Genomic DNA, 18,585 nt, shown 5'->3' on the forward strand with positions numbered 1-18,585 from the left:
GTTGGTTTGAGTACAGAGCCAACGTATTGCTGAATGTGAGGGCTTACAAGGACAAACGTCACTACTGAATGTCAAAGTGCTGAAGGCAGAATGGAAAATTTATCAAAAAAAAAAAAAAAAAGGTCCAATTCGTCTTAAATGAGTAACAGAGTAGATAAATGCTTTTGAAACTAAGCCCACTGGCAGCAGATGTGTAATTAACGGCACAAATTTCATAACGTTGATCCACTTGAAATTGTGCACCACGTAGAATTGCTGAAACCTGCCAATGTTCTGGGTTTGTGAAGGACCATCTTTAAATAAAGCACTCAGATGATGTATGGAAACTCGAGTGTACCATATCTAAAGAGAGCATGCTTTTCAGCAGTCAGACAGACATTTGATAGGCATTGTGGTGTTGACAATGCAAGTTTCTGTTTGAATGCGTGAGTGTTTTTTGTCAAAGGTTTGAGTGTAACAAAAACATGAATCCTAGAAATTACACACAGGTTTTTGGTCTGAATTTTTGTAGCCAAACATAGTGGAAGGAAAGCGAGATGTAGTTTTGGAGAAAAAAGAAAGAGAGAGAGAGAGAGAGAGAGAGAGAGAGAGAGAGAGAGAGAGAGGGGGAGAGGGAGAGGGAGAGAGAGAGAAGGAGATTTAATTGCTTGAAAGCATGGTAATTAAGAAAAACTAAGTGATTTCAGGGAAAATTTAAATTGAAGTCCCAAAGCTCATCTCTTCAAGGCTTAGCTGTTCCACACACAAATAGTTGCATTGGTGTGACATTTAATGGTCAAAATGGCTGCCTTTGAACTACATACCAAATTCAAGACATTTCCACAACAGAAGATGACAGGAAAGTGATTTTGTAAACATCTCTAAGGTAATGTCTCGGTGTTGTCAAGGCTCTACATGTGCAAAAGTCTAGGCCCTGAAGAGTTAGTTTTTCTTTATTTTTTTACAGAGGTAGCAGGATTTTTTCACAAAACACTTCAATTTCCCCTCAAATCACTATGTTTTTCTTAATCATCCTTTTTCGCAAGCAATTTAATCTATATTTTTGCCAAACTACCTCTCACGCTGGTCATTTTGTTCCCGCATTTTGTCTATTTCCCACTCTTTCGGTTATGAAAATACAAAAACCTTTCCTCCATTACCCACTCCTCATTTGGCAGTGAAAAATCCGACAAGAATCTATTGCGTAATTTATAGGAGTCATGTTTTTGTTACACTCAAACATTTGACCAAAAAAGAAAGAGCCAGCCACTCATCACTCAAATGTGCTCCTTAACAACTCTCCTCTCCCCAAGGTTCTTCAACCTGTATATTGAGCAAGCAGTGGAGGAAACAAAAGAAAAATTCGGAGTAGGTATTAAAATCCATGGAGAAGAAGTAAAAACTTTGAGGTTTGCTGATGACATTGTAATTCTGTCAGAGACAGCAAAGGCCTTGGAAGAGCAGTTGAACCGAATGGACAGTGTCTTGAAAGCAGGATATAAGATGAACATCAACAAAAGCAAAATGAGGATAATTGAATGGTCGAATTAGGTCGGGTGATGCTGAGAGAATTAGATTAGGAAATGAGACACTTAAAGTAGTAAAGGAGTTTTGCTATTTGGGGAGCAAAATAACTGATGATGGTCGAAGTAGAGAGGATATAAAATGTAGACTGGCAATGGCAAGGAAAGCGTTTCTGAAGAAGAAAAATTTGTTAACATCGCGTATAGATTTAAGCGTCAGGAAGTCGTTTCTGAAAGTATTTGTATGGAGTGTAGCCATGTATGGAAGTGAAACATGGACGATAAATAGTTTGGACAAGAAGAGAATAGAAGCTTTCGAAATGTGGTGCTACAGAAGAATGCTGAAGATTAGATGGGTAGATCACATAACTAATGAGGAGGTATTGAATAGGATTGGGAAGAAGAAGAGTTTGTGGCACAACTTGACTAGAAGAAGGGATCGGTTGGTAGGACATGTTCTGAGGCATCAAGGGATCACCGATTTATTATTGGAGGGCAGCGTGGATGGTAAAAATCGTAGAGGGAGACCAAGAGATGAATACACTAAGCAGACTAAGAAGGATGTTGGTTGCAGTAGGTACTGGGAGATGATGAAGCTTGCACAGGATAGAGTAGCATGGAGAGCTGCATCAAACCAGTCTCAGAACTGAATACCACAACTACAACAACAACAACAACAACAACAACAACTGGGAGGGAGTCATGATTACCCCCAAAATTTTAACCTTTTGGCTGCTATAGATGTCCCTGCCACTTGCCGAGCTGAATGCTGCCTCATTATTTCCTAATGCATCTTCCTGTGCTACGGACTGTGTGTTTGGGTTTCTATCCGGTCCGGGGCTACCTGTGTGGCCTGCCTCACCCTATGCTGAATATTTCTGGAGTGCTATCTCCAAAGTCTTCTCCTGCCACATTAAGATTTGTCACAGCCAAGACAAACAATAGTGTAGGTGCAAAATTTGTTTCTGACCTGAAGCTTTGCTGTAAATTTACAGTTGTTACAAATCTGCACAGACCTAAGGCTGGTCTTTTTTTTGGTAACCCATTCTAAAAGTTACTATCACTTTCAGATCCTTTGGATTTGAAAGCACTATCAATTAGACCACTTGTTGAAACAAGACTGTATACAGTGTCACACCTGTTGACAGACAGCTGGGGCTGTTGCTTCCACAATCTGCAGGACACTGAGTAATTCACTCCCAGTACTGCCAATCACACCTTCATGGTTTCACAACTAAACACTTGTCATTTCCTTTATTGAACAGATGATAAGAAAAACACTGATATCAGTCCTGGTGAATAGTAAGATTTAAAGTAAAGTTGAATGCAGTAAAATGAGATCACAAAAGACAAGGGTATCTGAACATAACTAAGCAGCCAAGTAGAAAGTCTGTACTATGATTAAACTCATCAACAGCATCCAAGGTACCTGAACGATGGCATATCTACACTCGTCAGTAGCACTCAGTTGTCAACAATGACATCCATGTTACTCGTCAATAGCACTGGAGAAATTGAGTGGGACATGCTAACACATCAAAAGCAGTCTACTGGGCTGCACTAGTGCTACACCTGCTCAATCATCATTTCAAATAAAAAGCACATCTCCAGTCAAACCATTTAACGCCCTCTTATTAGTACACAAACAATATTCAGTTAAAATATGGCATTCTGTTATGATGATGCCACACATTCTGTAGGCTCATCACGACAAAGGATGAAGCCATGGGTTGAAGGGCAGTGCCCACTACACAGATGAGCTAGAAAGATTTCATTTCATTTCATCTAGCAACAAAACCAGCTAAGTCAAAGACAGCCTATTTTTTTTCAATAAGGATGCAAACTCTCAGTCAAAACAATGGTCACAAATGCCCTCGTTTTGTGAAAATTTATGCATGATGAACCCCCTTTTTTGTTATTTTAGGTTTTGACTTTGCCCTTCTTTTCACTATTTTATACAATTTTGCTCTTTTTTATGAAACTGTACTCTTTTTAAATTCCAAAATTTTGTTAAAAAGCAATTAAATGAAAATAAAGTGACACTGCAATCATTTTTCTTTATAGCAATACAAAAGCATTTTGACAAATTGGATAACACAGAAAGAACAACATTAGAAAACTGAGGCATATACAAAATAGGATTTCTCTCACTGAAAGTTTGTATTTCACTTAGCTCTTTAACACAATAAGAAGAAAATGATAGGCAAATAATCAAACATGTTAACAGAACCCTTATTATGATAGACACTGTTCATTCATACTGAGTAACATTGTTATTTTAGTTCAACTGGCTCTCATTTAGTTTACAATATCGGGCATTTCACATAGACCACTGATGCAATATACACATTACACTCCACAATAACAACAAAATACAAGCACTCAGGAAACAGGATTGTTCTTGTGCCAATTATAGTATGAAGCCTGTGAATACGAAAATTTGTGCGAAGGACTGCTGTTGCCAACATACAAATGAAATATTATGACAGCAAACAATATACAACATAAGTAATTATTTTGCCTACAGACATGGCCATGTTGCTGCATAATCTATGTGCACAAGATTCCAAAGAAAAATGCTGTGGCATGAAGATTTTTATTCATTCCTTGAAATGGCACTTTGAATTCACTGCCTGCAAGCCTTCGCCCATTCTGTTGCACAACAAAGAATTCAATGCTCTGTAACATGAAAACATGATAGATTTTGAAGTATATTCTTGTTTCATCTTAGTGATAAATTTCTACTTTAGGAACTTCCTGGCAGATTAAAACTGTGTGCCAGACTGAGACTCGAACTCGCGACCTCCGCCTTTCGAGGGCAAGTGCTCTTCCAACTGAGCTACCCAGGCACAACTCACGGCCCATCCTCACAATTTTACTTCTGCCAGTACCTCGTCTCCTACCTTCCAAATTTCACAGAAGTTCTCCTGCAATCCTTGCAGGACTAGCACTACTGGAAGAAAGGATATTGCAGAGTTTTAATCTGCCAGGAAAGCGCACACTCCACTGCAGAGTGAAAATTTCATTCTGGAAACATCCCCCCCAGCTGTGGCTAAGCCATGTCTCCGCTGCAGAGTGAAAATTTTATTCTGTTTCTACTATAAATTAATAACTTTAACACATCTCTGTAAATTTTGTGACTGGCATTTTAGATACTAGACACCTCAATTGTAAACTTGAATTAAATGATTGATAATTCAACAATGTAGCAAATGTTACTTACCGTAAAGAAGACACGTCAGGTTGCAGACAGGCACAATTAAAAGACAGGCACATATAGCTTTCAGCCACGTGAAGTGTGCTTTTGTGTGTGTGTGTGTGTGTGTGTGTGTGTGTGTGTGTGTGTGTGTGTGTATATATAATCTCTACTGACGAAGGGTGTGGCCAAAAAGCTACATGTGAGTGTCTTAATAGTGCCTGTCTGCAACTTGACGTGTCTTCTTTACGGTAAGTACCAATCTCTCTCTTCCTTCATTTTCGGAGGTTCCTACCTGGAGTTTCCATTGTTTGACTGATGATTCAATTGTCTTTAAGTCTAAACAGGGACATGGGAAGGATATTGGGCACACAGTCATGACCGTTAACCTTACATTTCTTAGCAGCACATAATCAGTGACGCAAGGGGATTTGGTCTGATCGTAGGAGTGATTGGTCAGTTTCTCTTGACATAGTTATTGACTGAACAGTACACACAGTCATGGAGAAAGAGGAAGCCACACTGGCTTTTTACGACACAACAGCGTGCTTCTACGAAAAATCAGACCCACAATGAAAAGGCACCCACCCAGTACGAACTGTATTTTTTCCATCCAATAAAACAAGGGTTCTTTTTTTCCCGTTCCATAGATTCGTGCTGAGGAGATCCTCGTGGATGTGGAACATGTCATTTGGTGTTACTGGGGTGAGTCAAAGATGACCTCAGTTTACGGAAGGCAGGGGTATAACAGATCCTGTGCCAATGTGGCAACATGTAGATTGACAAACAGTGTGCACCCCTGAACATCGATGCCAAGAACATCAGCAGCACACTCAAGTTATGTATCCCAACAAGTTGGCAGTCACAGAGCTCTGTATGTCCATGACTTATGCGATGGAACATGAACCCTCCCTGGATTAGCACAAACTTCAGAATGTTGCGACAGCATCACTAGACAGACACTGAAAATATGTATCAGGGACAATCTTAAACTGGGACTACAGCTATATTCTCAGCAAGGCCTGAGAATCAGTACTGGGTGTAATGAAGAAGACACTGAGCAAACACAAAACTCTGGCAGCTAGGATGGACAGAGTAACTATACCCAAGCTACCGCCACCGGGCCACCTTGCCAGGCATCGCTGACCAGACGGCAATGCAGTTGCTGCCTCAGACAACAATGCACTCCCTTAGGTGTGAGCAGCATACAGAACAGCTCACAGGAGGAGGGGATATAAATTACTCTTGCACCCGAAGTCTGTTAGTCAGGACACCTGTCGATGGCAACATGTCTGATCACCAAAATACTGTGCCCACTGGATACTATGAAAGAGCACTACACCCATAGATTTTTCAATCATCAAATGAGTTGTTTGAAATCACTCTGGAAATGGGGACTAGTAAAGTGCAAAATTACAGTAACCAGCTGGAAACAAGTATTATGATTTCAGGATAATAAATTCAGTTATCTGTGTATATGAGGCAGTTGCTAAGCTGCACAAAGTGATAAAACGGAAGGATTTATTACCTTTCTTGGGAGTGCACAAGTTTCTTGTGCAGACAAGAGGAAGTATGTCTATGAACTTAACTGTGTGATGAAAATAATAGGAATCAATATGGAATGAATGCAATAAGGACAACTTTGTCAAGATAAGACAAATTTAATGTGGCAAGCTGGGCATGAACAACAATATGTCACTGAGGCAGCAATGTCAAATTGTACTTCAGTTTCTCTCTCCCCATCTGAGGCCTATTAGTATGAAGGAGAGAAAGGAGATTGATCAATGGGAAATAGAATAAATGTAAAATAAAGTTGGAAGCAATTACTATACCAATAAACAAAGGCACATACCAAATTACAAGAGTAAAGTGGATCTGAATTAACTAAAAACACGCTACACACTTATGAGGGCAAGAACTGGGGTAAGGTTCAAACAAGATATAAATGCTACAAGATTTTGAGTGAAATGGCAAGGTATTCTACAAGGTGTAGTTTCAGTTTTCACCTTGAAAAAATAAATTTACATAATGAATTATTTGTTTGCAGGTACATGTCCACAGTCCTGGTACACACTGAAATCCCACAACACAATACCATAGCACTCTGCTAAAGTAATCAAAACAAAAAGATACTGCCAATTTTTAAACCACAGAAAGGCTGTGCCATTTGGTTTTGCTTAGTGCAGTGGCATGCTACAGTACTGTGGCATGGGATTTCAATGTGTACCTGCAAACCAAAAATTAATAACGTAGCCTTATTTTATGAAGGTGGAAATTAACACTCTGTGTCTACTTCTTATAGTAACATAAATAGAAAACAATGATGGGAAATGAGGTTATAGGAAACCTGACGAAAAAGGAAAGTTGCTGGTTGAACAATGGCAAATGAGAAGGAATATTTATTATTTGTTTTACTTATTATCAGGCTCCGTGAGATCATGCAAGTCAAGACTGCTTGGATTAAATCAGCTAATCAGCACAAAGTTCACAGAATGCTGATTAGAAAATTTATAAACAAAGAACTAATAATACACAAGATCACAGTATATGAATAAATAACACACTACAGAGAGAAGTGATCAACCACAGCAAGGAACTCCTGTGGAGGAGAGGAAAAGTTGGCTTAGTAGCAATTAGGGAGATAAATGAGTAGGCTAATAAGTCATGATTGCAAAGAATACTAGCAGAACACACAATGGTCCCCACATGCTACATAAACAGATGAAATGTGTTTTAAAGGAAAATGGCATCAAGATTCCAAAGAATCACAATTCTACCCAACAGTAGCAACTTATGCCCACACTTAATGTTATTCGTAATATCTTTTAGCTTTTAAATCTTTATAAAAATAATACAAACAACAAAATAAGGAATTGTCCACCTTGGGGACAATCAGTACCCAGTTGCTGGGCATGCCCCGCAGCATCACTGATGGGATCCAAGTGCCTGCTACCAACTAGTTCCCCTGAAAACTGGAAATAGGAACCCCCTATCCAATGTATCCTCAAATCCTGCCCTCGTCCTTGACTATCTCTGTTAACATACAACGCCACCACTCCTCCATTTTCTGACAGGACGTTAAACCCCAATCTACCTTCCTTTCTGATCTTTATTAATATATATGTTATTTATTTGTTTTCCCCATTATTTTCTTTCCTCCCACCTACTCACTGCTTCTCCCCCCCCCCCCCCCCCCTCTCTCTCTCTCCCTCTGTGTGTGTGTGTGTGTGTGTGTGTGTGTGTGTATGTATTGCATTATTCATTCCATATTTCCAGTCCTCTCCCTCTATTCATCTTCATTTCTTACTAAGTTTCCACAGTGCTTACCAATATGCCATCTTATCCCTCTGCTGTATCCCCCTTTGTCTAACCTCATACTCACAATAGGTGTGCCCCTCTCATCCTCAGGTCTGAGTGATCTAGCCTTCGTTTATAACTTTCTCCAATCTGTCCCTCTTTCATCCATAAATGAGGGCCAAATAATTCCAAATGCTAGGTACAGAGTTTCACTTTTACACATGTCCACTGGTAGTACTGCAATTTCGTCCCCCGACAATAAATAACAACCAGCTATTTGATGTCAGCTATTTTCTGAAGTAAATTTTCAATTTGATACACCCACAAAGTAAGGCTTTATGTTTTAGTGGTTATGTGCTAGATCACACATACAAAGGTCTGAGGTTCAATCCTCAGTTCTTCCCACAATTTTTATCTGCCACTTTTCACTCCGGTAATGTTCAACAATGTGAAATGTACTAAGTTTAGCCATGATTCGGAGCCCATGTTAAACTGAAGGCCTCCATATTACTCACTCAATAGAACCACCCCAAGTTAAGCCCTGTGGTGTCCAAACCACCTTTTGAGTGAATTGCCTTAACATACACAGAAACGACTAAGAAGCACAAGCATTTAAGGTAACTGTGCTAACTTACCATATTGCTATGTAAGACATACACACTTGGTATGACTGTTCTACATATTTTATTATTAAAAACTGCAGTCTACACAGTGAGACAGGGGTAGGAGAGGAATGGGGATGGGATGGAGAGAGAGGGAGGGAGGGAGGGAGGGAGGGGGGGGGGGGGGGGGGAGAGAGAGAGAGAGAGAGAGAGAGAGAGAGAGAGAGAGAGAGAGATTGGTTGGCTGGATGATTTGAGAGAGGGATCAACAGCACGGTCATCGGTCCCATCAGATTAGGAAAGGAAGTCGACCATGCCCTTTCAAAGGAGCCATCCCGGCATTTGCCTGAAGCGAATCAGGGGAATTGTGGAAAAACTAAATCAGAATGGCCAGATGTGGGTTTGAACTGTTGTCATCCAAAATGAGAGTCCAGAGCATTAACCACTGTGCCACATCACTCGATGAGCGATGAGAGAGAGAGAGAGAGAGAGGAGGGGGGGGAGAGAGAGAGAGAGAGAGAGAGAGAGAGAGAGAGAGAGAGAGAGATATGAGCTAGCTACACAATCACTGTGCACCATATTGTCCTTAATGAAAGTCACCTCTCTCGACAATCGCTTATTCTAACGACAATGATAGTCCACACCTCATATCAACCACAACACAATGCAGTCAAAATATTCATTAACTTGAGTTTAACTAAAAGCTTTTAAACATTGAAATTACTAAATTTTTGTAGATGATAGACATATTTTCATGAACAAATTGAACATAGGCATTGCATGAGAACACTGGGAGCACACTTGACATGGGTGTTGCAAGTTTGATAGCTTGCTCGGGACGGGGCACAGACCAACTGCCTGAATGACATCGAATTATTTAATATGAACAAACTGTTATTTCGGGAACTACACAATCATTTGAAAAATCACTGGGTTAGGTTCTGCTGCTGAGGATGGACTATAAGATTCAATAAAAATTCAGTTTATAAAAAACGTGGTGATCTAGTAATTTAAAAAAAGTTTAGATTCATAATGACTTAATCAACTAAGTATGTTCAGTTGTGCATAAAATTGAGGTCTACAAAAAATTAATGGCGAAGATCGGATTTTAGCAAGCATAGAGGTAAAATCTCCAATGTAAAATGGAGCTATTTCTGAAACTCAGTACTAAATATCTTTTAAATTAATGAGTTTCACATAAATTTAAACATATTATCTGCAAGTTGAACTGCCAATCTTTATAATTAGGGGTGTCACTACAACCAGAAATACATGTTAGATAACAAGGTTTTTCTTACCACACAATGATGTGGAATGTTCAAGTAGGTATAACTTTTAGTTATAAGATGCCCTTTTTTCCCTTCAAAAGTAGGCCCAAAAACTGGATGTCTTACACAGCAGTTGCAAGTTAAGGTAGGTACCTATTATCTCCATTCATTCAAAATTTCTACATTTTGGCTTGAAGCAATTCATTGTTAGCTTCCTCGTGAATTTTTACCATTTCAGTTGTATAGAGTTCAGTGGATGCACCTGCACCATTATATACAGTTTTTACATTGTTCATTCAAGCACCAGTTATTGTTGTGTGTGTGTAGTACAAAGATCCACTCATGTCATACCTATACTGTGGTTTCATTTGCAAAATATTCCTGATAAACAGCATCACTATACTATTGCATTTAAGCTGCAATTGACTGCATATGCTAAGGAGCACAGAAACAGGGCTGCAGAAAGGCATTTCAGGCCACCTCCAACTGAAAAAAATGATAAGAACTTGCTGGAATCTAGATGTTTTAAAGAAAGCACCTTGCAGTAAACATAAGCTGACAACTGGAACTGCTACGTGGCCCATACGTTAAGCAGAACTCATTACTTGGATTTTAGAGAACAGACAAGCAGGAATTTCAGTTTTAACGAAAATGATCATTCATCAAGCAGAAGCAATATCAACTAACAAAGCAGACAAGCTGGAATTCCAGTTTTTTTTTTAAATGATCATCAAGCAAAAGCAATATCCTCTAACGAAGGGATTTTCGACTTAAATGGATCAACATCAGGGTGTTAAAGATTTATGAAGAGGTCTTGGCTTTGTATGCAGACCAAGACATAAATATCACAGAGGCCAGACAAATGCGAACAAAAAATTGTTAAATTTCACTGATTTGTCATTAGTGGAAGCAGAAAAGTCTGAACTTTCATAAATTGGAAATTTAGATTAGACTCCGCAAATCTTAGATGTGCCTTCTAACAGAATTGTGGATCCCAAGGCACAAAAAGCATTACTGTTAAACTCAGGGTAGGAAGAGACTTAGTAAACAGTCACTTTATCCAGCTGTGCTGATGGCACAAAATTGCTGCCACTTTTGACTTTTAAAAGAAAGAAGCTTCCTAAGGAAAAATTACCAAAAGGAGTATTTGTCAATGTGCACAATAAAGGCTGGATGGATGAATGGAGGAGGAATGAGATCGTTCATAGATAAAATTCAGTCGAGGTGACCTGGACGCCTACTAAAGAAGCCTGCTCTATCAGTATGGGGTCAGTTTCATTCTCACAGAAAAGAAGATGTTAAAACAGTTGTAGTAAATAAGCTGACAAGTCAATTACCATGCAAAATATCAATAATAATAATAATAAGTTTTGGAGTGGAGTACAACTAACAACTTCCATGAACTCTGGTGGTCACAGGCTCCTGCACACTGCTTCATTCACTTGTAGTTATTTTTACAGTGATGTGCAACAGGTGGGAGTACTTGTGCATAAAGAAGAAAATGAACGTTCACAGATGTGCATGTGAGATTTCCACTGAGGAAAAATATTTCTCCTGCAGCTAATATACATTAAACATTAATGTACACAACAGTAGCTGGTGGGTTTGAAAGGGCAAGTACAGTAACTGATTTTCCAATAAAACTAGAACCAGCACGTCAAATACATTACCTTGAATAATGAGTATAAAAAGAGAAACAGTTTAAATGGAGTTTTGAATAGCTGAACACCTTTCACATGTACAGGGTGTCCGAAAAGTCTTTCCCTAATTACATAAATTGATAACTCAGGCTAGAAGTAAGAAACTGGTGTCTAAATGTTTATAAACTATCAAAGTTTTTTTTCACACGTCAGTAAACTTCCACATGAGCACCCTTGGTAGCACGTAGCACATCTAGGCAATATTCAATTTCCGTCCACACATTAGCCAACATCACTGGAGGGATCGATTCAACAACTGTGGTTATCCGTTGCCGCAGGGTTTCAAGATCTGGTACACGTGTTCAGTAGACCTCGTCCTTGACGTAACCCCATAAAAAGAAGTCTAATGGGGTTATGCTAGGAGAGCGTGGAGGCCAAACCGTTGGCCCATCACGACCAATCCATTGCCCAGGAAAGGTCATATCGAGATAGGCACGGACGTCCAAACCCCAATGAGGCGGTGCACCGTCTTGCTGAAACAAGATATCGGGGTGATACTGAAGCAGCTGAGGAACAGCATACAGTTGCAACATGTCCAGATACACTGCCTCAGCGAAGAAGAATGGCCCGATAATTCGATCGTGTAATAGCGTGCACCAAACATTCACCTTTGGACTGCCTCTGCTGCACTCCACGAACTCGCAGGGGCTTGTGAACCCCAAATGCGCACATTATGGCGATTCACTACTCCACTGACAAAAAAGGTTTCTTCATCGGAAAAGGCAATTCGTCTGAGATAACCATCATCGTCCTCAATACGTGATAGCATTTCTACCGCAAAGTCATATCGACATGTACTGTCATTGGGCAACAATGGAAGTGGAAGTTTACTGATGTGTGAAAAAAACTTTGATAGTTTGTAAACAATTAGACACCAGTTTCATATTTGTATCTTACTTCTAGCCTGAGTTATCAATTTATGTAATCAGAGAAAGACTTTTCAGACACCCTGTATACTACTTAATGTACAAGATTTTAAAAGAAACAAAGTGAAAAAGAAAATTGATACTAACAGAAGCTGAAGTCATGAAAGATGCAATAGTTTCAAATACGTATTTTCACTTATATTACAGTGAATATTTGTACTATCTCTCTTTAGGTCACAGTAGTGATCCACAAGCTCTTCACAATACACCAGTATCAATTTCCCAGCATAACAAGTATGCACACCACACCAATTTATAAATTTACACAATACTAATTCTTAATGACCAAAAACATGCGCCTACACTGATACTAAGATGTCACAGGTAAAACAATCACTAAACGATAAGCACGTACAGACACAATCCATTCACTGTGGCCACTGTTTATGAATTATTAGTCTTGTAGTAATAACTGATTCAAGCCTGACAGTATTTTGCCATACAAGAACATCCAACTAACAAGCGAATCTATGTCTTCATTTCCATTAAATTTTTGTCTTGTTTGCACCTGAAATTAGCTCATCATCATCCTCCTCCTCCTCCTATATGATTAACCAAATTCTCTATTCTTTTACCTTCTCACGCTTCTTCCAACGTTCACTTCCCTCAATTTCTGTATCATTTTGCTGTGATTTTCTCTCCTTTTCGATTGCTACTAATGTTAAACATTTCTATGATTTTTCAATTAATTTCCAATTTTAATTTTCACTTAATTCAGTTTTCAGCCATTATCCATCCAGCACAATCCCTGCATTTTATTACTACTAATACAAAATTTAAACAGTCACCGCATAATTACACTGCTTCTTCCATCTTTTTACATCTTGGTAACATCAACTTTAGTGTGTGCCCCCACACAGATCAACTAAAATTAGCATAGAGAAATAAATTTAATAAAAAAGAATAACACAACTTGCCTTCCATCTCAATTCCATATCTATGAGCCAAATATAGGACATTGTCACCAACTTTCCCTCTTACTTTTATTTCTTTTCCGTCTTTATCTATGAATGTCACATTAACTCTGAAATTCAAAACAAAAATAATTAATAGTGTTAAATATAAAACAGGAATAATCAATCAAACCACCCTTCATCAACAATAATAAGTATGACAACTAGACTACCCAGTAAGTGCCCATTTACACATTCCCTGAAGTGCACAACAAAGCACACACTATAGTGAAAAGGAAAAGTCACGTGCTTACACATGCCACAAGGTGCTCATCAATACAGCTTGCAGAAAAAGCATGCTATCGTGGCGTCAAGTGCTAAAAGGAAAAATTAGTAGTTCTTGTGTTCTCTGGGGCCACTTCATTATATGCTGCAGTAATAAACATGAAAAGAATAAAACATTAATTAAGGATGAGATGACAGGAAGAGTGGGGAAGCTTGAGATTTCTTTGAAAATAACATCTGTATGACAACAGACAATCATTTCAAAATTAAGGATGAGTGAGTATAATTATCAGTTTGTACTAGATCTTGTGCAACAGAAATTAACAACACAAGACAAGATAATGAGAACATCAATTACTCAGTCTAAGAAGTTTTGTGCAATTATAAGAATCCATGCCACTGGATCGTAGTCTATCAAATTATACTTTTTGTAAGTAAACATCCTCACTGCCAGCACCACTTTTCATTCAGGTCTCCATGACATATTTCTCAGTAGCACTGGGAACAAAGCTTTTATTTTCTTTTTAATTTTTTCGACGACTGTCTGTGGCCTACATTCTTTTAATGTACTGCATACTTTGTTTAATGCTGTTGTGATAATCTTTATTTCTAATGTCAAAAAAACATGGTTTCATTTCTTACTGTCAAAACATTCATGTGTTCTTTGCCCCAAATTGCGATATTCTACCTTCTTTCTTCTCAAAGCCACTTTGTGAGTGTGCAGTAGGAGCATCAAAGTGTATAGCAGCAGATGTCTTCACTTGAAGGTATTTGTGTGTCATAATATGCACTTTCACACATGGGCAGGTTAGGGATGAGTTTAGGCTGCCTGCACAATTCTGTGGACTCTTGCGTACCAAAAGAAAAGTGTTAACAGGCAGTAAGAAAACATCCCACACATGTAAACTGAGAAAAATACATTTAAAAAATCACAAACATACATGGATTCAAGTACTGAAAGACAGTGTTGATTCAAAATTTTATTCAAATGGCATGAGTTATGAGACTGTATACTGCACTGTCTGGTTCTTTCATGGAAAATTTTTCAAATTGTCAGCAGACATGATTTGAGTAATATAGCTGACACATTAATGGCTCCTGCAAGAGACTATTACATCAGTTACATCTCAACACGAAGCAACAACATTCAATAAAAGATAATTACTATGTTTCTACATCTGGAATCTGTAACCAGATCTTGAAACGGGGGCTACTTCAATACTGTTACTCCCCAAGATAGTATCCACAGCTGACACCTTGGCAGCTCCTGGAAGCCAAACCACCTGAGTCAATGACCAGTACACCACAGTAGAGGAAAATGTCGAGCAACTTGTGCAAACACAGAAGTTATCACAGCACTGGGGAACGACTGAGCACGCAGGTCTGCGAGTAAAGCATAATGATATCATGGAAGGTGAAATATAACATCATAGACAAAGCAGAGTTTTGTAAGGAAGGCTAGGTACAAGGCAACATTAAGTATTCAGGTGTTGAACCAGAAAAAAAAAAGCATTTGAAAGGCAAAGTTGCGAAAGTCCGAAGTCACTAGGAGAGCTGACAGTGAGATAAAACCAGGAAACATGATATCATAGCCATCCGCACTGCCACAGAGCGTACATGAAGTGCCAACATGAATACTCCAGCCTTCTTAACAAATGACTGGTTGCTAACAAATAAATGGCTGTTGAGTAACGACTGCGCAGTGCATACTCTCAGCCATAGTGTCAGCTGCAGCAGTCCAATAAGAGGAGAGGCTATGGATGTTGACCCTTGGCACGACTAGCTGTCTTCAATCGTTTATGGAACCACAAGTCCAGCTGGAAGGACATTGTTGTTGCTGCTGCTGCTGCCAGCTGCACTTCCAACTTCCGAGGCACAACTGATGGGGCGCAGAGGCCACCGTTTCCCAGTAGGCCTTCTGGAGGTCTGATCCGTGAGACCTGGTATGCTGTTTGTCATCCACATTTGAATGAGTGGGTGCCGCTGCAGCTCCTCCTGTTCCTGTGGCAGTCACCAATGCGGCTGGGTTCTGTCTCCTAAAAGTGTGTCTGACAGCCAACCCCAAGTAACTCCTGAGTGCAAATCTTCGATGCAACAAGACCACTTTAGAGATTGATACATAGAGATAGATGTCGCAAGTTGACAGCTATCCTGTGACATACTGCTGCCACCACCCGATGCTTCGTTGCACTGGCCATACTGCACATCCTGCACATGGCGGCTTTCTGCTGCTGATGAGGCATAATCCGCTGATCCAACTGTGGCATGATGCTTTGAAAGACAATCCAGTATTACTGCCTAATAAATGTATTATTGTAAATGAAGTTTCCCTGGCACTCTCAAATGTAACTAGGACCTCACTATCACACATCTTGCATGCTGTATGAATCTGGGACCGGAACCCTATACTATCACTATAAAAATATTCTAATACTTAAAAAATTAAATTCATGAAAAATTGTAGGTTATTTACCTACATGACTATCACTGCCTTTTTGTAATGCAATGAGATTTAGATTATTCAGTTAACTATGAATTGCTCCACCACAATTGTTTTTTCAATGCTGCTGTTGTATTTCGTCTGAATACTGCTCTAATGCAGGGCTCCATGTAGGTCTATCCTGTGAAAGCCTATTCATAACTAATCTCTTCTTTCAGTCAAATGGTGCCACACATGTATTTTCTCCCAATCTGATTCAAAACCACCTCAGTAGTTATCCAATCTTCCCATCTCCAACATTCTCCTATGGCTCCACATTTCAAATTCTTTGAGCCTGAACTGTTTATTGCCCGCATTCCACTTATGTACAAGGCTACAACGCAAACATCCTCAAATACTTCTTAAAATTCAAATTTATATTGATGTTAACAAATTAAATTTTTCAGAAATGTTTTTCTTGTTATTGCCAATACACATTTTATATCCTCTCTACTTAACCATCATCACTTATTTTGCAGCCCTAACAGTAAAATTCATTTCTCACTTTTAGTGTCTCATTTCTGAAACTAATTCCTGTAGCACTGCACAATTTAATTCAACTACATTCCATTACTCACATTTTACTTTTGTTATTTGTCTTGTACCCTCCTTTCAAGACACTCCAATCCTTTGCTGTCTCCAGCAGAATTATAACGTCATCAGCAAACATCGACACTTTATTTATTTATTTTTACTGAAATTTAACTCTCTCTCCAGCTTTCTCCTTGGTTTCTTTCCCAGCTTGTTCCATGTGAAATTGTGTCACTCCCTTTTCAACTACCACATATCTTTCATGTCCTTCAACTCCTAACAACTCTCTGGTCTATACATGTTTGTGGATAATCTTTCTCTCTCAGCAACCTTTAGAACTTCAAAAAGAATATTCCAGTCAACATCATCAAAAGTTTTCTTTCACTCTACAAGTGCTATGACTGTAGGTTTGAATTTCTTCAATCCACCTTCTAAGATCAGTCCTATGGTCTGTACAGCTTCGCATGTCCCTAATTTTCCCCAGCTTTATAAACTTTGTGAGGACTGTATTTTGATCAATGCAGGCAACACTGAAAACAAATTAATGCATGTTTTTATCTTTCGTTTTTGTTATGATATTGCTCATCAAATGTTTTAGATACAACTTTAATTTCTTAAGTTTAAAGTAAAATACATACACTTCTTCCTCAGACTGTGGATCTTTCCATTCATATTCTCCATGGGAAACACCTGCAAATACAAACAAACTAATAAATCATGTAAGATCTAAATGATTATATGTACAAACTGCCTATTGGCTTCTGTCTCGGGTTCTTCGGCCGACGTTCATCTAATGATTTTTCTGACGTTTCACCAGCACGAGTGGCTGGCATTGTCAAAGCTTCACCCTCCATTGCCGGTGGTGAACTGGAGCCGAGCTCGCGGGCGTAGACTATATGTACCTGGCGCGCCAACGTCCGAGGGCTTCTCCGCGGTCATTTCCGGTGCGGTTCTCCTTTTGCTACCTGCGACGGTCGTTTGCTGCAGTACGGGAAGCCAGGATCCGTTGACCTTAAGGCTTTCCTCTTTCTTGTTCAAACTGTTCGCGTATTTTTGTATTTCTACAGCTTCTCTGAACAAGCGCGTGTGATAGTGCTTCTCTACAGCCAGAACTTCCGTGTCGGCGAATTTTATTACGTGGTCGGTCTCATTGAGTGCGTGCTCTGCCACGGCCGATTTCTCCACCTGCCCCAACCTACAATGTCGCTTATGCTCGTTGATCCTGGTGTTGATGGATCGTCGAGTCATTCCGACATTGTAGGTTGGGGCAGGTGGAGAAATCGGCCATGGCGGAGCACGCACTCAATGAGACCGACCACGTAATAAAATTCGCCGACATGGAAGTTCTGGCTGTAGAGAAGCACTATCACACGCGCTTGTTCAGAGAAGCTGTAGAAATACAAAAACACGCAAACAGTTTGAACAAGAAAGAGGAAAGCCTTAAGGTCAACGGATCCTGGCTTCCCGTACTGCAGCGAACGACCGTCGCAGGTAGCAAGAGGAGAACCGCACTGGAAATGACCGCGGAGAAGCCCTCGGACGTTGGCGTGCCAGGTACATATAGTCTGCGCCCGCGAGCTCGGCTCCAGTTCACCACCGGCAATGGAGGGTGAAGCTTTGACAATGCCAGCCACTCGTGCTGGCGAAACGTCAGAAAAATCACTAGATGAACGTCGGTCGAAGAACCTGAGACAGAAGCCAATAGGCAGTTTGTCAACAAGTGGCCACGAAAGCCTTAACAATTTTGATTATATGTACTTTCTTGTTAATATACTTAAATATTTCTTCAGATGAGACAAAACATGGATAACTATAGACAACAAAAGCAGTAACTCCATCTACACTCAATGAACCTACTATTCACCCCTTAAATGAGCCCAGTGATTATTATGGGGTGCTGCATATG

The 18,585-nt window shown here is 39.6% G+C and overlaps 1 protein-coding gene across 1 annotated transcript in view; it reads right to left on the reverse strand.

The window, feature by feature from the left end:
- LOC124595390 (adrenodoxin-like protein 1, mitochondrial) overlaps positions 1–18,585 on the reverse strand; it is an 86,507-nt gene that overhangs the window by 31,769 nt on the left and 36,153 nt on the right. The window contains exons 2-3 of the mRNA XM_047134113.1: positions 17,318–17,369; positions 13,409–13,515 (exon numbers count right to left, since the gene is read on the reverse strand). Coding sequence (XP_046990069.1) covers positions 13,409–13,515; positions 17,318–17,369 — 159 coding nt within the window. The remainder of the gene's footprint in view (positions 1–13,408; positions 13,516–17,317; positions 17,370–18,585) is intronic.

This window comes from Schistocerca americana, chromosome 2, assembly GCF_021461395.2.
Source record: "Schistocerca americana isolate TAMUIC-IGC-003095 chromosome 2, iqSchAmer2.1, whole genome shotgun sequence".
NCBI classification, from domain to species: domain Eukaryota; kingdom Metazoa; phylum Arthropoda; class Insecta; order Orthoptera; family Acrididae; genus Schistocerca; species Schistocerca americana.